The sequence below is a fragment of the Megachile rotundata genome, chromosome 6 (genome assembly GCF_050947335.1).
Source record: "Megachile rotundata isolate GNS110a chromosome 6, iyMegRotu1, whole genome shotgun sequence".
Classification (NCBI taxonomy): Eukaryota; Metazoa; Arthropoda; class Insecta; order Hymenoptera; family Megachilidae; genus Megachile; species Megachile rotundata.
In genome coordinates, this window is record NC_134988.1 from 7,146,314 (window position 1) to 7,168,433 (window position 22,120).

At 33.7% G+C, this 22,120-nt stretch overlaps 6 protein-coding genes and 2 long non-coding RNA genes across 11 annotated transcripts; 3 read left to right on the forward strand and 5 right to left on the reverse strand.

The window, feature by feature from the left end:
* Positions 1 to 2,182: 2,182 nt before the first annotated feature.
* Positions 2,183 to 6,119, forward strand: LOC100876310 (glycerate kinase). 2 transcript variants are annotated; one of them, XM_003702949.3, is made up of 4 exons: positions 2,183 to 2,664; positions 3,047 to 3,608; positions 3,970 to 4,841; positions 5,629 to 6,119. In XM_003702949.3, exons 1-4 carry the CDS (start codon positions 2,404 to 2,406, stop codon positions 5,983 to 5,985), a joined length of 2,052 nt encoding a protein of 683 aa, XP_003702997.1. In that variant the 5' UTR covers positions 2,183 to 2,403; the 3' UTR covers positions 5,986 to 6,119. The 2 variants fall into 2 exon arrangements, with proteins under 2 accessions (XP_003702997.1, XP_076388456.1); XM_076532341.1 differs by having other exon boundaries at positions 2,485 to 2,641.
* Positions 3,333 to 6,457, reverse strand: LOC105662404 (uncharacterized). Of its 2 annotated transcripts, none has more exons than XR_001095927.2 (3): positions 6,132 to 6,457; positions 5,857 to 5,917; positions 3,333 to 5,757 (listed from the first exon to the last, which is right to left on the reverse strand). It is a non-coding gene; the product is annotated as an uncharacterized LOC105662404 (long non-coding RNA). The 2 variants fall into 2 exon arrangements; XR_001095928.2 differs by lacking the exon at positions 6,132 to 6,457 and adding an exon at positions 6,055 to 6,131.
* Positions 6,458 to 10,311: 3,854 nt separating this feature from the next.
* On the reverse strand, positions 10,312 to 11,247 carry LOC143264672 (uncharacterized). The gene has a single exon (XM_076532872.1). The coding sequence runs from the start codon at positions 11,245 to 11,247 to the stop codon at positions 10,312 to 10,314; it is 936 nt and encodes a 311-aa protein (XP_076388987.1).
* Positions 11,248 to 12,831: 1,584 nt separating this feature from the next.
* On the forward strand, positions 12,832 to 14,523 carry LOC100876197 (peptidyl-prolyl cis-trans isomerase NIMA-interacting 4). Of its 2 annotated transcripts, XR_001095926.2 has the most exons (5): positions 12,832 to 12,964; positions 13,033 to 13,152; positions 13,222 to 13,391; positions 14,144 to 14,207; positions 14,291 to 14,523. XR_001095926.2 is itself a non-coding variant. In XM_003702948.3 (4 exons), exons 1-3 carry the CDS (start codon positions 12,863 to 12,865, stop codon positions 13,378 to 13,380), a joined length of 381 nt encoding a protein of 126 aa, XP_003702996.1. In that variant the 5' UTR covers positions 12,832 to 12,862; the 3' UTR covers positions 13,381 to 13,391; positions 14,291 to 14,523. The 2 variants fall into 2 exon arrangements, 1 of the variants encoding a protein (XP_003702996.1); XM_003702948.3 differs by lacking the exon at positions 14,144 to 14,207.
* On the reverse strand, positions 13,393 to 15,695 carry LOC100875969 (L-selectin). The gene is made up of 5 exons (XM_003702946.3): positions 15,450 to 15,695; positions 14,876 to 14,985; positions 14,518 to 14,697; positions 14,278 to 14,443; positions 13,393 to 14,196 (listed from the first exon to the last, which is right to left on the reverse strand). Exons 2-5 carry the CDS (start codon positions 14,979 to 14,981, stop codon positions 13,992 to 13,994), a joined length of 657 nt encoding a protein of 218 aa, XP_003702994.1. The 5' UTR covers positions 14,982 to 14,985; positions 15,450 to 15,695; the 3' UTR covers positions 13,393 to 13,991.
* Positions 15,696 to 16,084: 389 nt separating this feature from the next.
* Positions 16,085 to 17,303, reverse strand: LOC143264678 (uncharacterized). Its single transcript, XR_013038570.1, has 3 exons — positions 17,180 to 17,303; positions 16,982 to 17,058; positions 16,085 to 16,908 (listed from the first exon to the last, which is right to left on the reverse strand). It is a non-coding gene; the product is annotated as an uncharacterized LOC143264678 (long non-coding RNA).
* A 122-nt stretch (positions 17,304 to 17,425) lies between these two features.
* Positions 17,426 to 20,779, forward strand: LOC100876082 (uncharacterized). Its single transcript, XM_003702947.3, has 8 exons — positions 17,426 to 17,861; positions 18,358 to 18,886; positions 18,954 to 19,221; positions 19,297 to 19,494; positions 19,557 to 19,724; positions 19,794 to 19,986; positions 20,061 to 20,318; positions 20,457 to 20,779. Exons 1-8 carry the CDS (start codon positions 17,739 to 17,741, stop codon positions 20,688 to 20,690), a joined length of 1,971 nt encoding a protein of 656 aa, XP_003702995.1. The 5' UTR covers positions 17,426 to 17,738; the 3' UTR covers positions 20,691 to 20,779.
* A 425-nt stretch (positions 20,780 to 21,204) lies between these two features.
* ND-B8 (NADH dehydrogenase (ubiquinone) B8 subunit) lies at positions 21,205 to 21,901 on the reverse strand. Its single transcript, XM_003702945.3, has 3 exons — positions 21,746 to 21,901; positions 21,544 to 21,650; positions 21,205 to 21,463 (listed from the first exon to the last, which is right to left on the reverse strand). The coding sequence occupies exons 1-3, from the start codon at positions 21,826 to 21,828 to the stop codon at positions 21,369 to 21,371; spliced, it is 285 nt and encodes a 94-aa protein (XP_003702993.1). The 5' UTR covers positions 21,829 to 21,901; the 3' UTR covers positions 21,205 to 21,368.
* Positions 21,902 to 22,120: the final 219 nt, after the last annotated feature.

Sequence of the window (22,120 nt, forward strand, 5' to 3'; positions counted from 1 at the left end):
GACCTTCGTTACTTCGACTAATTGGGAGTCTGATTAATTAGGGAAGTTTGGTTGAATTACAGGTCGACCCTCCGTTCCGCGGTCCACATTGCCTCAAAAATTAGAAGAGTGTTTCAACTCCGACAATGGGGATCGGATTGGGTCGAAACACCGTGGCAGGAATCAAGCAACGCTCGTCGAATTTAAAATACCGCGGCCCAGTAATCGTCGAACCTTCCTTCGACCCGAAAACTTGAAGACCATTTTTTCCAGATCCCTTTGGCCCATAATATGACAGGAAAAAAACGTTTTTGCAAAAGAGCTTTCCAATTACTGGGCGCAATCTCGAAGCCGAAGAATCCTCGAGGAATTCCGATAGATTCGAAAACTTAAGGATCTAAGGTAGGTTTAAAACGACTCGTTTTATAAGGATACCGGGTCAAATGGGACGTCACGGGAATTGGAACACAACCGAAAGAGTTCTCGGTTTTATATGCTCGTAGATTCGTGAAATGACATGCCCATTAGCCACGCTGGGCTTCCCCGAGTCCCTCGAGGTTGCGTCGATATCTCTGTACACCCTCGTGCAACGAACGCCACTCTAGGAAACAGGCGTAGCCACTCGGCTGCAGCCTCGGGAGAATTCGGCTACCGTCGGCCGTTCGCCTGCCCCGCCCTACGTAACAGGAGACGCACAGCTGCGTTAAGTAGGCGGAGTCTGAAGTGGCGGCGCTGGCCGAACTCTTACGAAGCGGCAACCCAGCGGTGAAAGGGACGAATGGTATCCGAACTGTTCCGAAGCTCCGCCCCTTAATGTGCTACCGAAGTACCGACTGTGCAATAAAACAGAGATGTAAAAGGCAGTTTCACGTCTTTTGACTGAAATATATTAGATTTCTATCAAACTTAGATCCTTTAGTTTCGCGTATGTTTATGTTTATGCGATTTATGTCTACTTGAAGATTATTGTATGTATGTAATGTGTTTTAGAATACAGTTGGGACTGAAAAGGTTAGCTGAAGTTAACGTTGCACGCGGTTGTACATAGCTTGGAGCTTCGAAAATCTACCGGCAACTGTCCTCGATATCTCGTCCCCGATATCAGAGGGTAGTAATACAGCCTCCCCTTTTTTACCCGATTGAACCATCTCTCTGTCAATTTTTCTTTTCCGTAATCTTCCTTCTCCGTCGCTCTGCTTTCCATTTAGATACGATCGCGCTCTTTGTTTCCTCGTCGCAGTATCATCCTTGTAGATGTGGATTCGATGTTCGAATACGATTGTCGTTTATGATGTCAAACAGATATCTTTGTACAAGTATTTCTGAGGGACACTTCCTGTTTCCGTTTGGGAACGAAGATATTCAGAGGATCGTTCTTTGTTATCTTATCTGGGTAATGTGCAGGTTAGATATTGGGCATAACTGTATTTACGAACTTGGAGTACACGAGTTATTTTGACCCATGTGGAATTCTTAGCGGGATATTCATCTGATCAGATTAAAGCATCTGATTGTATCTTAAACGTACATTCGTGGTTTTATTCTTGAGAGACAAAGGAAGTCGACGGAAGAAATTGCACGAGAGACGATGAATAGGTCCTTGAACGAGATTCGGCTGTCGCGCAGTCCGGAGAAATATAACCCGGTATTATTCAACCCGAAGTTTCTTATTATATCGAGGATGGTTTCCAAGCATGCGATCTTCCTTCTTCAGGAATTTCTTTAAACGGTCCTCTTCAACAACGTCGAATTCCATTGCGAAATTAATCAGCGAGTTAAAATGACCGGCGGTCAATTATGTTCGTTGCTGTACTTTGAAAAAATTCTTCTTTTATTAAAATATTTTCGTTGGCTACTTTAGAGCGTATAGGAGAACTTCAAAATTTATTACGTAATTAGAAATGTTAGACACACACTTTTACGTTTTTAAATTTAAAATTCGCGCGCTTTAAGAATGTGTGTCACTGTTGCGACCTAGCGGCACGTGGCGAAAATAACGAAACCGAATAATACTTTTTTTCTGAAAAATAAACGACTTGTACGGTTTTTTGAAGTAAATATGATCTTCTATGATTATTAGGAAACTCAAATAGTATCGTAGAAATAAAAAATTATGATAAATTATTTAAAATTATAAAATTATAAAATTGATGTAGGCATCTAGTGGTGGCTGATGGGTACCAAACTTCCTTCTACATTTCACTTTTTTAATAAATTGAAACCTGTGAACCAACTTCAAACAGTTTACAATTTTACTTAATCTAAACCTAACCCAACCAACCTCAATTCACAACCCGAAATAAAAAATATAACCGGCACAATGTTTATCAAGCAACCATAATGTATCCGCCTAAAGACCCTCCACACTTAACGTCTAACTCAAACATGTAACACTCCTCAGTTAAAAGATATTTCATCACAAACATGCATCCAAAGGCCCAAAAGAAAAAACCGAAAAGAAATGTAAAAATCGTCGACACAAGTAAGGAAGAAGAAAGACTTAGAAGAATCGCATTGATCGTAGCGAAACGTCAAAGAGTCATAGACGCTGTCAACCTGTCTCTGATGAGGAGAAGACGAGAAAAAATGGAAATACAGAACGCGCGTCTTGAGAAGGAAGAAAGATTGCGTCAGAAAGCAGCTAGGGATGCCGAGAAAACGGGTAGCGACAAAGAGATGTTACAGGTTTTTGTAACTAAAATGCAAAATAGGTTTCCTTTATGTATAGGGGAAGGAATATTTCATCACTGGTTATATTTATCTATATTATCTTTATGGGTATTAAGGGAAGGCTCTCCCTCTGCTCTCCAAAGCAAATGGCGGGACTAAAAGCAAATGGCTGGAGGTCTTCCTATTTTTCCCATTAACAAAGATCTGTAATTATTTACTCGACCTTTGTGTACAGGAGAATTTAGGTTAAGCTCTTCTTGGGATTCCCTTAGCTTCTCCCTTATCAAAGACAAATTTCAAAAGTCTTTCCCCTAAACTAACAGAAGCCTACGATGCAAATATACACCCAAACTTATACCGCGAATTAAACCTTAAACCTAACCTCACCTTATTGTAGATTCGCGAAGAACTGAACAAAGTTATCGAAACTGGCATAAAGTGCGTGTACACTTCAGTGATTATACCGGAAAAGATAAAGTATGACGGCAAGTCGACGCTGACGATCAAAGACGTTAAATACAGGCTGAGGAACAATTTGCACTTGGTCGGCTGGGGTAAGGAAGCAATAACGATGAGCGCAGCCCTCGAACGTATCGTCCGTAAACAGCTGAAGAAGGGATGGATGGTGGTGCCTCGGAAATCAATTTTTATGATGTGGAGTTATCCGGAAGCGTTCCCCAGACTGGACAGTCGTATCTCGTATGTGGAGGCTGGCACTGACGGCGATCCTGACGAAAAAACTGTGGATGCGACCAGAAAAATTATGAATTACGTTAAAAAATTGAAGAAGAGAGATATTTTGATTGTTATGCTGTCGCAAGGAACTGATGATCTTCTATGCTGTCCGAGGGATACGATCTCCCTGAGGGATAAACTTAGGGTGATAAATAGGTTGAAGGACGCTAACGCAACTCCTGAAGAAATAAATATTGTGAGAAACAAATTGTCTGCAATTAGAGGTAGCTAAAATTAATTTTAATATGTTACATAACAACATTAATGTTAATATGTTACAATTTAATTACTTCATATTATTGCTTCTCTTGCTGGACACTTCTGATTTAACTTTGGTTCTTGCGAACTTGAGAAGCTTCAGCAATCTTTGTCTCTCTAGCGTTGCTTCGTACAGGATAGACAAGGATTGCCGAAGTTTCTCAATTTCACAAAAGGCCCATTATGTCCTGTCATCTGTTTGGTGTTGCAACCAAAGAGAGCCTAAGGATATTTTAACAGAGTTCAGATAGAAAGATTCAGACTTAAAAATTCAGAAAGATTGACACTCATCTAAAAGTATTCTAAACTACAAAATATTTAACACAGGAGGAGATTTAGCAAGGTTCGCTTATCCAGCCAGAGTGATCACCCTAATCACCTCAGACGTCTCCTCAAAGCCAATGACTGAAATATCAGGCGGACCCTGCATCTACGACCCGAAAGACGACGCGGCCCTGGGCATTATCGCCAAATACAGACTCTTGAATAGACTGCCGTTGTCCGTAAGAGAGTTAGTAGAGGAAACCGTTCCGTGGACCATGGCTGCCGACAGACAATTGGACGAAAATAAAAAATATAAATTCGTGCACGAGTACGTGATAGCTTGCAACGCTGACGCCATGCAGTGCATGGCTTCGGAAGTCTTCAGAGCCGGCTTGTTTCCTGTGAAACTGAATTCCACTTGTTACGGGGACATCCAGGAGTTTGCCAAGGAATACGTTAAAATTGCGTCCTTGATGATATTAGCTGTGGAAGGTAAAATCGACAAGTTGGATCTGTTCGAGGCGATGAAAGGAAGTCCTGTTTGCCCTTTGACCGATAAGAAGGTGCAGGAAATATTTCCTGCGAAGGACCAGTGGGGTTTGGGACTGTGCCTTCTGTTGGGAGGACGTCCGACTGTTAATCTTTGTCCTACGCCCGGAAATGGAGGACCTAATCAGGAACTTGCTCTTTATTTCTCGTTATTTTGGAACGTACGTACACAGCAGCAGCCGATATTGAGGGAGTACACGGTTTGGTTCTCGGGGGGTAGTTCTTATGGCAGGGATGGCAACACTGACATGGTTGGCGCGTTTGGATATAAAAGTTTGGGGACCGATATTTATGTGACGTACGAGAAGGCGAATGATGCGTATATCGCTGCGAGAGATAAATGGCGGAAAATTTGTGACGAAAATCGCAGCAGGACGGAACAGACGGTAAGAAATTAATATGTTATAGGATGATAGGTATAGTGACTGCTAGGTATAGCTAGTAATTTATAATATAATAGTAGCTACTAATATAATATAGTAATATAATAGTAGCCACTAATATAATATAACAGTATAATAGTAGCTACTAATATAATATAGTAATATAATAATAGCTACTAATATAATATACTAATATAATAGTAGCCACTAATATAATATAATAATACTAATATATATGAACCGTTTATTATGAAAGTGGTGTAAGTCCATTTGCATGAATATACATTATTCTAACTAAATCACCTGAAACAAATTTGTATAATCAAATTACACATTGATCAATCAGTAAAAAAATTGCTGAATATTGTTTGTATCTATTTCTACAAATTAAATAACAATACAGTTCAAATACAGAAGTTCAAATACAGAAGAGTTAATTTACATAAATTTATTGTGTAAATAGAGTCATTGCTAATTTTGATGTAATTAACCTATATTTTTTCATTGACATATATGCTAACCTTTAATTTTCTCAAAATAAATGAAAATGGACTAACACCACTTTGAAAATAAAGATATAATAATAATATATATAATATAATAAAATAAATAATAATATTATAATAATACTAATATAATAATAACTACTAATATATAACTGTATCTTGGGATGTTACTAACTTGTTACTAACTTTGATCTGACAATGTTAACCTCAGATTTTAACATGATCAACTCATCATTGCTAACCTCTAACTACATAGTTTTCATTCTTACAAATTTCTTTAACAGGCAGCAGAAATAGAAATGAAAAACCTGAAACTTATAAGAGACAAACACGCCGCTATTTTCCCACACAAAGTTCTTGCTAAAAACAACACACATTTGTTGTTTTTATCCGTGAATGATCAGGACGAGTTACTGGAATTAAAGAGCGGAAATTATTATACATTCACGAACGTCGGAGATCTGCATGTTATACGGATCGTTCGCTTCCAATGCAACTGTGATAGTACTTGCCATGGACAAGAAGACAAAATATGTAGCGACGTGGAGTGTCCTATCAAGCAGACGTTATCGGCTGAAACGAAATCGAAAATGCAATATTGTTGTCAGTTGGGTGCAGAGAAAATTGATATTAATATTTAATATACATAATATTGTATATTAGATACAGATAATATAGAACAAAAAGAAAGAATACTGTACTGTGCAAACCTATTTTTAAGAAGGTACTGTCACTGCTATCTGATAATAAAATTGTAAATTGTTATTGAAAATAGTTTCTGACTCACTTTATTTATACAATTCATTTGTGTAAATTAACTCTTCTGTATTTGAACTTTTCTTTTTATTTATATTCTTAAAGTATTGTTATTTAATTTGTTAAAATAAGTTATGGGAAAGTTTCATTCTTGCATGCTTTTTAAAATTAAACACGTTGTATCGTTTTGCACGTATATGGTTCAAAATGGCACCGGTAGCGCCCCATAGCGGTGAACGATAATACTAATTACACAGAAAATTGTAGTTTTCTTTAAAATTAATGATTTTTACACTTCCCAAGATTGAATAGAATATTCCGTGATCTCAGCATAATCAAAATAATTCCATCATTAATCGCTAAATTTCCTGAAACCAAAAATTTTTTTAATTTCGTTTCATGGACGTTAAAATGCTTAGCCATCGAGCGGCAGAAATTGTGAACTAATTGAACTAAATTTGAAAAACCTTACCTCAAAAGTATTGGCCAATGACCATAGCAGTCGAGACCCAAACAACAAAATCAATCAATTAAACATATTTTCTGTTTAGACTAATTAGACAATAATCGCTGCAGACGGCATTATTAGTGCTTTTAGAACATTTCATAAGTATTGCCAATTCATATTACAGTCAATTAAACTAAGAAAATTAACTATATAAATTGAATTGAACCGAAAACGATACGCGTGGCACCGCCTAGCGGTAGTATGTGAGAACTAATGAAACTACAGTTTCAAAACCGTGTAGTTCACCCTGTTCGCCGTAGAGATGGCGCCACTGATTCCATTTTTATAGAGAATGCGTCTCTATATTTAAAATTAGTTAATAGATTAAAACTTCAAAAATAACTGATTTATTGATATTGATTTTGAAATGCGTGTTGCTGAATTTAAATTTGATTAAGGAATGAATAGCGAACGTTTTTCTTTTTAAAATATACAATTGAACAATAAAATTGAATGTCAAATATAAATAGAAATCTTCTTTATCGATGGCTTGAAAATGAAATTCTTCTTGATCGACGATGACTCTGATGATCACCACAATACTCCCCCCCGAGTGACGAGGTCGTCACGAAACTGACACGCTTCTTCTTCGCTGGAGGATAAGTCCGTAATTGAAATGAACCTTGAGGTTGAACTGATCCTGGAATGGGTGTGGGTTCTGAAGTGGGTGGGTGACTCTGCTCAGAGTGTTGAAACAAGCCTGTTGCAGAATCTGAGGAAATAAACTTAGAATCGTTGTGATTAGAAATTAAGAATGCAGGTTTCAATCTATCAACAGAAACATTAACAACGCGACCTTCAATATCGACTGAAAAATAATTATTGTCGACCGATCGAGCCGTCACCGGAAATGGACCTCGGTAAGGTGGCTCTAACGGACGTCGGACAGAATCATCTCGAACAAAAACGTGCGAACAGTTTTGCAAGTCTTGATGAACGAATATTCGAGATTTAGTGTGATGCGATGCTGGACAAGGTCGCAACTTTTGCATGTGCTCTCTGAATCTCTCAAGAAAAACTTGTGATGGAGGTGCATCTAAATCTGTATAAAGAAATTCTCCAGGAATTCTAAGTGTTGTTCCGTAAACAAGCTCTGCTGCTGAAGCTTTAAGATCTTCCTTATAAGCAGTTCGAAGGCCAAGAAGAACTGTAGGTAAAACATCAATCCAATTATTAGTTCCATGACACATGATCGAAGTTTTTAAAGATCGATGCCAACGTTCCAGAATTCCATTCGTTTGAGGATGATAAGCAGTAGATCTCGTCTTCTTGCATCCAGTTAAATTGGTTAAAGCCTTGAAAAATGCTGATTCAAATTGATTGCCTTGATCTGTTGTAACAATACCAGGACTACCAAAACGACAAATCCAATGTCGGTAGAAAGCTGTGGCTACCGAATCTGCTGTTGCTTCTTTTAAAGGTATAGCTTCAGGCCAACGAGAATATCTATCAATCATAGTCAAAATATATTGAAAACCTTGAGATGGAGGAAGAGGACCAACCAAATCTAAATGCACATGATAAAATCTTTCATCAGGAACAGGAATGACTGTAGGTTGACGCTTCGTATGTCGATTGACTTTAGCAAGTTGACATGATAAACAAGTCTTAACACGATTAGTGATATCTTTCTTCATATGTGACCAAACAAACTTTTTTCCAATTAGCTGGCAAGTTGCTTTAGCACCAGGATGAGATAAATTATGAACCATATTGAAAATCCTTGAACGAAGAGAAACAGGAACATAAGGTCTAGCAATTCCTGTTGAAATGTCACAGAAAATAGTAGTATCAGAATTATCAATATGCAATTGTCGAAGTTGAAGTGACGTAGAAGACTGAAGAAGTTGCTGCAATTCAGGATCTTCCTGCTGTCTTTCAGCTAATTCTTGAGTATCAACGATAACTGGTAAGTTAATTTCCTCCAAACGAGAAAAGGCATCTGCCACAATATTGCTGCTACCTGATACATGTTCAATATTTGTAGAAAACTGTGCCACGAAATCAAGTTGACGTTGTTGTCGAGGAGATGCTTTATCAGAACGTTTGTTGAAAGCATAAATAAGTGGTTTATGATCAGTGAGAATCTTGAAATGACGACCTTCAAGAAAATGTCGAAAGTGCCTTATAGCATCATATATTGCCAATAATTCTCGGTCATAAGCGCTGTATCTAAGTTCCGACCCGTGCAGTTTTCGAGAAAAGAACCCAAGAGGTTGCCAATGACCATCATCAAATTGTTCAAGAACAGCTCCAATTGCAATATCAGAGGCATCAGTGCGTAATTTTAGCGATGCATTAGGACGAGGATGAACCAATAATGTTGCTGACGCCAAACTGCTTTTGCATTGCTCAAAAGCATGTTCAGCTTCAGGAGTCCATTGAATAGCAGTTTTGTCACCTTTTTTGCTATTAACTAAATAAGAACAAAGAGGAGCTTGAACATGTGCTGCATCCTTAACGAAACGACGGTAAAAATTAATAACTCCAAGAAAACGACGTAACTCTGCAACCGTTGAAGGTCTCGGATAATCTTGAATAGCCTTTACTCTGTCAGGTAAAGGTGTAATTCCAGAAGTGTTAACTTTATAGCCCAGATAAGTGACTTCTGTCCTTCCAAAAACACTTTTTGCAACATTGATTGTAATTCCAAAATCTTTAAGACGTTTAAATAAAATATGAAGATGTTCTTCATGTTCTTTAAAACTTTTAGACGCAACAAGTATATCATCCAAGTAACAATAAACAAAATCTAAACCTCGAAGAACAAAATCCATAAATCTTTGAAAAGTTTGAGCTGCATTTCTAAGACCAAAAGGCATCACAACAAATTCAAAAAGACCAAATGGCGTTGTAACAGCAGTCTTCGGAATATCCTCTTCAGCAACCGGAATTTGGTAATAGGCTTTAACTAAATCAATTGTCGTAAATATCTTTTTTCCGTAAAGGCTAGCAGCAAAGTCCTGAATATGTGGTATAGGATAATTATCTGGAACTGTAACTGAATTCAGCCTACGATAATCACCACAAGGTCTCCAATCGCCTGTTTTTTTCGGGACCATATGTAAAGGACTTGCCCATTGGCTGCTAGATGGACGACAAATTCCTTGTTCAATCATTGCGTCAAACTCAGCTTTGGCTACCTTAAATTTGTCAGGTGGAAGACGTCGCGGACGTTCGACAGTTGGAGGACCTCGTGTAATTATATGATGTCGAACCTGATGAGCTGAATTAACACTTATACGTCTTGGTCTAGTAACTTCTGGATATTGTGAAAGAATTTGAGCGAATGGGTTATCTTTTTCGACCGAAGAGAGATTTGCTGCAGTTTCTGTTGGAATACCTGGTGATGTTAGCTGTGTCAAACCATCACGCAAACATCGATGCTTAAGATCAATAAGAAGTCCGAAATGTCTTAAGAAATCTGCACCAAGAATTGGACGTTGAACATCAGCAACACAAAACTGCCACTTAAAAACTCGCCTAAGACCAAGATCTACCGTTTTTGTTAAAATGCCATAAGTATTGATAATAGAATTATTTGCAGCATATAATTTGTAATCATTTTGATGAAACGGCCCTTTGCATGCTGATCTAGGTAAGACTGAAACATCAGCACCAGAGTCCACAAGAAATCGCGTTCCGCTGGTACGATCTGTGACAAAAAGACGGCTTTTCGCATTTGAACCATCGCCAACCATCTTTACTGACGATGGCTTGTGTAGTTTTCCTCTTCCTGACCAAAATTACAAGGTTGTTGACATTTTCTAGCTAATTTACCAAACTTCTTATGAAAGAAGCATACTTGTTGCAAATTATGATTGTTATTGGAATTATAATTATTAAAATTATTATAACGTCTTCTAGAATTTGATCGATGTCGATATTTGCTATGATGTCTAAATCTGTCTCTATTTCTGTTAACATCTACAGAAAGAGTTTCGACCAAACTTTTCAATTCTGCAACTTGTTTTGCAAGCGAATCTTTATCGACTAAATTTGAAATAGAATTAACAGGATCAACTGATGAGATATTATTTCCACGAGTCATTTCTATAATTTTATCAGCTTGCAGCGCTAATTTTGAGAGATCTGGTGTTTCGGAAATTGTCAAGATTGTTCTAATATTTGAGGGCATTTGTTCTAAAAATAGACTACGTAATACTGAGTCTGAACACTGACCTGAAGCAAGGTGTCTCATTTTTTGTAAGAAAACAGAAGGTTTTTCATCACCCAAATCATGACCATGCAAAAGCTTTCGTAGTCTTGACTCGTTGGTTTCTGCAAGAACACTAATAATCCTGTTCTTCAAAGCCTCATACTTTCCAAAATCCGGCGGGGATTCCAAAATGTCCGATACAATAGGTAGTACTGCTTGCTCCAAATTAAGAATAACATAGCGGAACCTCGAATCGTCATTTGTAATTCTTGACACAGCAAATGCTGCTTCGACTTGTTTAAACCAGAGGATTGGATTCTCCTTCCAGAAAGGAGGTAATTTAACTACGCGTGCAACTTCTATTGAATCTTGACCGTCTGAATTAAAATTTTGCTGCAAATTATTGCTTGTTGCTTGATTTGGTGATTCCTCAAAATCAATTTGGGGTCTGCTTCTTTCCGGTTCCGGTGTGCGATACATTTTGAAAATTTTTTTCTTTAATTATAATTTCTTATGGCAGTTTAAAATATCACGTCGGGGTCACCAAAAATATAGAGAATGCGTCTCTATATTTAAAATTAGTTAATAGATTAAAACTTCAAAAATAACTGATTTATTGATATTGATTTTGAAATGCGTGTTGCTGAATTTAAATTTGATTAAGGAATGAATAGCGAACGTTTTTCTTTTTAAAATATACAATTGAACAATAAAATTGAATGTCAAATATAAATAGAAATCTTCTTTATCGATGGCTTGAAAATGAAATTCTTCTTGATCGACGATGACTCTGATGATCACCACATTTTCGTAAAAATGCAATTAATATCGATTTTATTGGCTTAATTTGCTAAAATATGTATTAAATTATATCGGAGTGCAAAGCTAATTAACTTTGGAATGTTTTAACTTTACCAAACCAATCAATTTAGATTTTTCTTCAGAAAATCGTCATACTCTAAATCACGTCAAATTTTGCAAATGAAGGAAACATCTACGAGAACAGTTTTTGATGCATAAATTATAAAATTTTCTCAGTTTTTAGAATTATTTCGTTTCCATTGAGATCATATAATAATCTACTCGTCTTTGCTCACTATTTTTGATGCGACTATAGCACAGTCTGTTCTGCAAGAGAATTAACTCACTTACGCGCGAAAACACACCTTCCGGCAAAACGGTTAAACGGAAATAGGTGTCATCACATTTTCATAAAGTACGCGCGCAAATATAAATTTTAAAAAACACATGAATGCGACTTTCATACTTTCTACTTTTTAAATTAATTACTTTGAAAACTACAGTTTTTAATATCTTTTTCACAATTTAAATCATCATAATACTTTTATACAAAATCTTAACTTCAATGGGAATTTTATTAAAATGAACGTTAATTTTACATAAATTTACTCCATAAATAAGTAGTTATTTTTGTCAATGATATTTTTGGAAGATGCATATATAATGAACGACTATAAAAGATGAGGTTTTTTTATACCCCTGTTTTATACTCCGTCTGTGATTTTATATTTACTTTCGCCTAAATTTTTGGGTGGCGAAGTAATATAATATATTCTGGGAGAGGCCCGCGCACAGTGTGAGAAAGTAGGCAAATAGTATTTCGAGCATAATTTATGACTGTCTTAGCATTTTAATTTAGTCAAACTAAACTTTCTCAAATACCGATTATTAACATCTTCTAGGAAGCGTACGTGTTTCAGAGGAAAGTTGTTTAACGTTCTTTTGATACTGACAGGTTTCCCATGAATGTTAATTTTGCATATTTTAAATTTCGCTCTCGATTAAGAATCGACATCTATGTCGATTGAAACTGTCATCAGATGATTAAAAACTGATGAAAGAGAGAGTAAATAAATTTTATATTTATTACAAACATGTTATTTTCTTTCATCCCTTGTAATATAATATTAAACTAAAACACCTGATATTATAATGTTTGTAATAAAACATTCATTTTTTTGCAATTATAATTTAATGAATACTTTTGTACATAACCTATATCTACCTAAATGTGTTCAAAATTTACAATATTTTTATTTCCAGCTTGAGCACAACGTGAGAGAAGAATTTAAACATGCCTCCTAAAAAGAACGCAAATGCTTCAAACTCTAAATCTAAAAAAGCAGAAGGTGGTAGTGAAAAGGGGGAAAAGAAAGGAGGGAAGAATGCAGTAAAAGTATGTAGTTTGTTCATATATTATTATATTCATATAAAATTACATTATAATTCCTTTTCTTTGTACAGGTTAGGCACATTCTTTGTGAAAAGCAATCAAAGATTACAGAAGCTTTAGAGAAATTAAAAGCTGGACAAAAGTTTAATGAAGTTGCGGCTGCCTATAGTGAAGACAAAGCAAGATCTGGGGTAATTTTATTTAAAATTTTATATTTATTTCATAGGAAATGTATAACTGGTATTCAATAATTGATATAGGGAGATCTTGGTTGGATGACAAGGGGATCTATGGTTGGTCCATTTCAAGAAGCTGCATTTGCTTTACCTGCATCGACTATTGGTGCTCCAGTTTATACAGACCCACCAGTTAAAACGAAGTTTGGTTATCATATTATAATGGTGGAAGGTTTCAAATAAACAGTACATAGGTAATGTATATGAGTGTATATTTCAGTTTTTCATATAATACATTCCCTTATACAATTTAAAGGCATAAGGCATGAAGTTTCATGTATGAGAACAATCAATATATCAGGTAGCATAAATAATGTATTTACAAACATAAGATCATTTACAATATGTTCTGGAAATCAGCAGATTTCAGAAGTATTAAAACAATGAACAATGTCCTACATTACATAGTGAAACTAATTAATTATAATTACTTATTCTCCCATAAATTATGTGAAATATCTGGAAAATGTACTGCATAATTATAAAAGAAAGTAGAAGACGTTTAATTGTACAACTATTTAATTTACCATGAGAATGTGATGTGCAATTGAAATGACTTATCGCTAAATGAACAGAACAGGAAGATCTATCTTTTCGAGCTACGCATTGTTACATACTTTAACATAGATTTGGTATGTTTAAATATAAATGCACCTGTGGTTACCCATGGCAGGTACTATAAATAATATATGACCATAACATGAAATAGGAAGTTTTTATGATTAACCATACATTTTCATTAAATATAGTGTCCATGTCATGTCCTTGCATCATAAAAATGACATAAATTATTATTAAACACGAATGTTTGGATTAGTAAAACGGACATATTTTAATAGCGACTCATTTTCCTCGCACACCCACGGTTTTTTATGGTGGCATGCAACATCATGCCAGTTTACTCCATCCTTATAAAACTGATTCAACACGGCTAAACAATTTTCAGGGGCACCTCCTTGTTGGATAGCTTCACGATTATCTGGTTGTGGTTTTCCAATACTAGAAATATTGTTAGTTACTCATTTAAAATACTATAATGAGAGAATTCTTCATTCATAAGCAAAAATAATGTTAAATTACCCTCCACTTTCAGACCAATCATTCTGAGAACGATCAGTGGTTGGAGCAAGCTTTTGCAATTCCGCAGTCCAGAACCAACCATTAATATGAAGAGGCTGAAGATCAGGTCTGTCACATCCTTTGAAATCACAAAGGCGGCCAGATGTCCAAATATATTTGACATTATCTAGAAATAGTTATCAATTGTACATTTTTCTTTTTATCTTTCTAAGTTATTTCAATTATAAAATACTGCCATACTTTGGACGATACGGCTTTTTATAAATTCATTTTCAGCAGATGTTTCTAAGGAAACAAGATCCATGCATCTTTGTCTACAGAAATTTCTTCCTGCTAGCCAATCAACTTCCTGTCCACTTGTCCTTGGATCAGCCCATGAATAATAGTAACCCTTGCCATTAAAACGTTCATGAATAACTCCTAAAACATCACAACTTATCTAGTTTCATATTTCTACTACATAATTATGATAATTTGAAATTAACAAAATCTAGAAAATTTAACATTCTAAAATTTCTAAAAACTTTACGGATTCAGTTATTATAAAAAGATCACCCTACTATTTTTTGGAAAAGTTCCAAATATAAAAATCACTTACTTTGTGCACAAAGGGCTGGGATTGGAGGTTCCAAAATCCTTCCAGACGGTTGAAACTGACCCGCCGTTAAAGCAACAAGTGCTCCAAGGACAATAAATCGCAACATTTTTCTTGAATAAAAAAGAAATTATAATTGTAAATTTGTTAAAAATATCGCTATTAATTTGAATGGAATGTTGAAGAAAACAATGTGTCCCTGAACGAAACATTGACATTCCAAAATATATCGTGACCCTCATATTTAATCAGAAAGGAAAACTCGGGATTTCTCGTAGATAAATATTTACTTTAAATTAACTCTAAAAATAACGGAACGAAATAATATTTGTAAATTTTAAATTTATTATAAAAAATTCGAATTTTTCAAACAATACAAATATTTTAAATTATGTTAATTATTATATTGAAACGGAGAACGATTTGAAATTTAATTTAAAAAAAATGGCAACGCTAAAACGCATTAAATATTAATTGTTCAATAATAGTTTAAATAAAAATAGGTATGGTTTGTAACGTTAGAAATATCGGTTTAAACGTCGACATCGTTTTATTACATTGTGTTAGCAGTACTCACCTGAAGACGTTCTCTGAAGAACTGCCGCACTTTCTTAAGAAGTACCCCTATATATATATATGCAATGAGGACATTGTGCCAGAACCTCTAGGACTGTGTAAACATTTTTAAGAAACGTCTGGATCAATTTTTTTACCTTATTCGATCAATTTATTTTGTAATATAGATTGTTAATTAACAGTAACATCGTAATTGTATCGTAAACAAATTCATTCTCTGTAAATAATACACAAAAGAGTAACTTCTAACTCTTCCAGAAGAATGAAAGTGAAAACGACGAAAACATGTTACTCGCCTCTAATCATAGGTAAAATAAAGAAATGTTTAAAAAGTATATTTTCTGCTTTGTAGATTTGAAGAAAAATAATTTTAAAAACATATCCCAACGATTTATAAAAATTTGAATTTGTAAATTGCTTAATAATTTTTATAAAGTTCAAATTTATAATATTATTATAATTATTTAAACAATTACTTTATTTGAATAATTTATATTTCAAATTACATATATTATTATGTACAAAAATATTTATAGTATTAATTTTTGTTAATTCATATTTACAACATTGAAAATGTGTTACATTAAATTATTTAGTTAATTATATAAAAATATGAATAAGGAATTAGCACAGAAATGATTTTTAACGTTTTTTATTATAAATGTTAGTTAATTAGAACTTAAATAATTGACGAACACGATAATGTACAATAAACAAACTTTTGGTTTCATTGCTTATCGAAATACCATCTTAAAAATACGAGCATCTTAGTAATTGAGAACATTACAGGTACCGTTAGACAATAATTTCAAAAGGTGATGTAGGTGACCTGAAAACCTAAAAAGTATACCACATCGATTGAACGGATACGATTTCATTTATAAAAATAATAAATTATATACATTGAAATTTATGCTTAGTATCCTGTTTATTCGATAGAAATTTTTGAAATCACATTTGAATTGCTTTTCCTTGTATATATTCTTTTTATTCTTTGATATACGTCCGTAATTAATGCAAAGAAGACAAACAGCTCTTTAAATAAATTAAAAATTTATTTTGAAGAAATGATACATAAAAATGTCATTCTTTCGGAGAGACAGTGTCTTTATTTTATTTATAGCAGGTACATTTTCCATGCTCCCCTACAATTACTATCTCTATCCCCTCCCCGGTCCACCTTTTCACTCACTCTTATTCTTTGTTACTTTCATCGACGATGAAGTATAGGTTCGGCGCGAGTTGAATTCGAAAAATTCTTGGAAGAGAAACTCATTCATTGGTTACCAATAAGCACACTGTCCCTCTTGAGTCACCTGTTTGTTCCCAAAGTACATTTAGGTGCAACGTGGACTTCGACAAATAAGCGAATGAGCGGGAGACGGTATTTCCTTTTCCTTTTTAGCGCCAGATTGTTTTGTTTATGAACTGCCAACTTATTCTTGATCTAGTGATTCCACCTATTGTTTAAGATGGCGGTGAATGGGAAACAAAATCTCTAGAACAATGTGATTCAAACTTGCTCTTACTTACCGAGAGAATTCCACCATTTTGTATCCGTCGGTAACGTCAATATATGATTTGTCAAAAACACAGTTGCACAATAAATACTTTGCGTAACAAACAAAAAATGAGTGTGTACGATATATTATAATCTTTGTATAAAACAGCGATGTTACATATATTAAATAAGTAATCTTATTACATAAGTATTTAAAAAAAAAAACTTACCGACATCATAAGAAAAATACATCGAGTAGGGGAATCCCGTCAACATCCTGGAGCCAATTTTGAAATTTTGAACCACCTGCTCTAGGTTCACCATTAAATGTTTGTAATTATTTATCAGTCTATAAATCTCAAGGTTAAACAGCGTATCTGTAACATGATTTTAAAATCCCTAGTAATTTCTAGTGATATCTACGTATGCCTATACGCATATAGCCTTACAATTTTTCTAAACAAACGTGATGAAGTAATCGTATACTTCTATTCGAATGCAACATAATGATAATTGTGCTATCGAATGAATCGTCTTTTAACTATTTATCATCGCTAATCATAAATGCATTGAAATAAGTGGATGTTTAAATAGTTCTTTGTACGCATATCGAAGCAGTTTATTTTTCTTACACGAGAAAGCAACATGTCGGCTATCCTTTATAGCGTCCGTACTAATCGTTTATTTACCATGCATTGCAACGTAAATGTGAGATGATGTGATTGCATTTACGGTTCTTTTGACAATGTACTGTGTCGCGATACAGATTCCCAGATTTATGTGTGAATAATGACAGAGCCGGAGCTTTGCCGGCTCTGCGCCGAAACCAAAGAAAATTTTATTGGAATTTACGATGCAGAAGGACAGAAATTAGCGATTGAAGCTAAAATTGCTAAATGTTTACAAATTCAGGTGAAAACATTTCCTATCGTAATCGATTTTAACATATCAAAGTTAATAATCTGTTGTTTTATTTATAACACAAGGTGAATCCCCTGCTATAAAACCCAAACATTATTTTTCAAACTGCAGTAGTATCAGATTGTCTCCTCTTGATGTAATATAATTGACATAAACAATCAACATGATATCAGTACAATAATTTACATAATGCTACCTATAGGAGTTCAAGCTTTTTATGCATTAAAGCGGTATTGTGATTCTTACATTGATATAAATTGCTTTCAAGTCTGATACACAGATACAAATCTTGTAACTTGCATTATGAAACCTTGGAGTCGATATATGATTCATAATATATTTTCAGCACATAGCTATGCATCTATCAAAACAAAAACATCAAAATTAAGTAAAAAACCATTTGGGTTTCTTAGCAATAGAATCAGCCTACATAACTTTCACTAAATTTCATTAAAATATAAATATTAAACTGAGAAACCTCTTACAGGTATTAATAAATGATGCACTGCCACTTACAGTTTGTATAGATTGTTGTATATTATTAAATCAGTGTAATGAATTCTATGAGAAAACCAATCAAGCACAAACTTCTCTGAGGCAATTACTGATTGATTCTAAAACTGAATCGAGATCGTTAGAGACAAACATAAATTATATAGAGAAATCAGGTGCATTTCCAAAGGTTGAAGAAGTTGGAGAAGGGATCGTCGAATGCCATTTATCAAACAATTATATACACGAATCTAATGCCTCGCGAAATTATTTTATTGAAGAGAATAAAAACAATAATTATCAAAAGTATGAAGCTGAAGAGTCACAGGATGCTACAAAACAAAAGAAATGTAAAATTCAACTCAAGAAAACATCTCTCAAACAGGCTAAAAAAAAGTTGAAAAGAAAAACTCAGAATCAAAAAATTGAAGATTCAGATATGCATATGAATTCTGATTTGAAAAAGGAATCCAATAATATAAGCATGAAAACTAATATTAAAATTCCAGATAACTATATGACAGGTATAATTAAAATCTTATATGCGTCTAAAGTAAAGTAGCGAATTAAAAAATAATTGTTTTATTACAGGTACAGATTCAGATCTGGAAATCATAGAAGCACATACAAAAGAAACATCAAAATTTGGTTCTAAGAAAGGAAAGAATTTAGATAGATATCCCTGGCTTTGCACCGATTGCGATGATAAATTACCTAGCTTAGAAAGATTAGAAGAGCATCATGAAACTATTCATAATCAGCAAGCAAAGTATATGTGTGTGTTATGCTGCAAAATTTATGATAAATATTACGGTTTCCTTACTCATGTTAAGCGACATAAAAACAAGGCAAAATTCAGGTAAACATCATCTTGGTTTACTGATTAGTTTTTATACTCTCACACATGTATACATGTATATGTATATACTCTTAGTTGTGAAGATTGTGGAAAGTCATTTGTACATAAAAAAGTATTAGATTCTCACAAAGCAATTCATAGCGAAGAACGACCTCATGTATGCCAAACTTGTGGAAAAGCATTTAGGCAGCAAAGTGCTTTGTACATTCATAGCAGGTGTCATTTGCCGGATACTATGAAAAATCGGTTTCCGTGTGATCAGTGCGACAAAAGGTATGACTGTGAAATTTAAAAACACGTGTTATCGTATCGTTGCATATAAAAATATTTTTCAGATTCTCAACAAAACCAAATTTAGTTACTCATAAACGTATTCACTCTGGTGTCAGAAACTTTACATGCGATCAGTGTGGCAAAAGTTTTATTCAAAAAGGAAATTTAGAAGCTCATTTCTTAACGCACTCTGCAGATAAACCATATAATTGTACACAGTGTTCAAAAGCGTATGTTTAAATTTGATTAAATGTATGATGTAAATGTATTTCTACTTAAATGTCTATCATAACTTGCAGTTTCAAAACGCCACTACAGTTAAAGAAACATGAGACAGTTCATACTGGCGCAAAGCCACATCAGTGTGCTGTTTGTGGACGAACTTTTAGAGAGAAAGGTACATTAAGAGAACATCATAGAATACATACTGGAGCAATGCCATTCACGTGTGAATTTTGTGGTAAATGTTTTCGTTTTAAAGGAATATTAACTGTAAGTTAATCAGATCGTTTTAATTTACCATCATTTAAAATAAGGTCACATAATAGAGTTCAACTTATTTTCAGACGCATAGAAGACAACATACCGGTGAACGTCCATATAGTTGTTTGGAATGTCAACATCATTTCACGAATTGGCCGAATTATAATAAACATATGAAACGCAGACACGGAATCAATACATCGCATACAAAACATTTAACACAGTCGCAACAATCGCAACAGCAATTACAGCAGCAGCAATCGGAACAGTCACAAATAATTCAGTCAAATGTTTCAGATTCTTCTCTTTCTATATCTCACGCAGAATCATCAACAGTTCAGGTAAATAACTATTTTTTATAAAATATTTAATTTTAATCGGGAAGTAAGATGCATACACATTTATCTTAATTGTGTATTACATCTATTTTGCAATAGAAAATCTATGTATATTATAAAATGTATTTGGAACATCCATAGGTAATACAAACCGTTTCCCATGCGCCAACAACGCAACCAATTACCCAAACTATTCCAACGAGTACTGTTCAAAGTTTTCAACCAGATGCGTCCAGTACCACCGTACCAGACACAGTATTCCGTGAAAGGAATGCGACATACTTTAATACGATGCCAGCGTCTCTACAAAATTTTTTACCACCTAATTTATCATATAATTTTTATAATCTTTCCAATCTTGCATATAGAGAATGATTTAATGCGGACATAGGTAAAATAAAATTGTTACCTAAGTAAACAAATATGTATAAATATATTCATAATTCTATTATCAGAATAGAAGAGTTAGTACATACAAAATAAATGTTTAAATAATTCACTTTAAATAAAGTTGAAAAAGATGTTACGAAAGTCACATTGACAGAAGTATTATGTCATCAAAATAATTTTCAGTAATCATTCGTTAATCTGAACAGACATTACATTTATTTACCTTGAGCATGATATCGATTAAAAATAATTCATTCGTAAACATTATGTGATATTTTTACATTTTTAATAAGAGAAATTTTTACATATTTAATCCATGGATTTTTTATTTAGTCTTGCTTAAATATTAATTTAGAAAACCTGCAATATATTGATATAAGTTTTTGTATAGACATGTATAATATTAAAAAGTCTCAACTCAATAAACTCTTAAACATAAAAGATTTAAATATTTGGTAACAGCTAATAAACGTATTAATGATACATTAACTTTGTAAAATTATGATGTGGCAGAAACAATTAAATTTATTCATCGCAGGATATTTTTCTTTGTACAGAACATTGCTTACAGGAACTATAAAGTACTATTACATTATTTGTTAAATTTATGTAACTACTTTATTTTATATTTGAATAAATTAAAATACACTTATACTATAAATATTATTGTGGTTTACTACTTGCAAGCTCTTCAATCCGTTTAAGGATTTCTGCAGGGTTTAAATTTTGCAGGGAAACACATTGCTCTTTGCCGTATTCTAAAATATAAATGACAAGTATTTTAAAAATATAATACAGTATAAAAAATTAAAATTGATTTATACAAAAGAACACTCACCATATCGTGCATACAGAAAAGGTTCAGTTGAAGAACATTCTCTAATCAAAACTGGAAGATTTGGGTTCTGTTTTTTAAGAGGTACATATTGTGCACTGATAAAATCTCTGAAAAATACTGATAGGTTAGGTTGCAAATTGAAATCAATGAATCACGTATTATAAACAAATATTAACTTCTATACGATTACTATTATCATTACCTAACACCCTGACTACTTTTTGATGTTTGACATAAAAGAATTCGCAATTCTTTTAAATGAGGTCCTATTTTAACTGCAGCCATCTTTAAATCTTATACGGCCTGAATTTAGCTGTACAACTTTATCGATTATATAATCGAATTGTAATTTAAATATTACACAATATTAATTTTTAAAAATAAACAAAGAATAAAGGACATTCAAAAAAATATAATACTATGATTTGTGATAGAGAATTTTTAATATACTTTATGTAACTTTTGTAAAAAATACGAGCGAATGACATTACATTTTTTTAAACTACAAATTATATGATTTGCACTCAGGAGTAAATTTGATGTTCTTAAGAGAAATCGCATCAGAACATAAGTACAT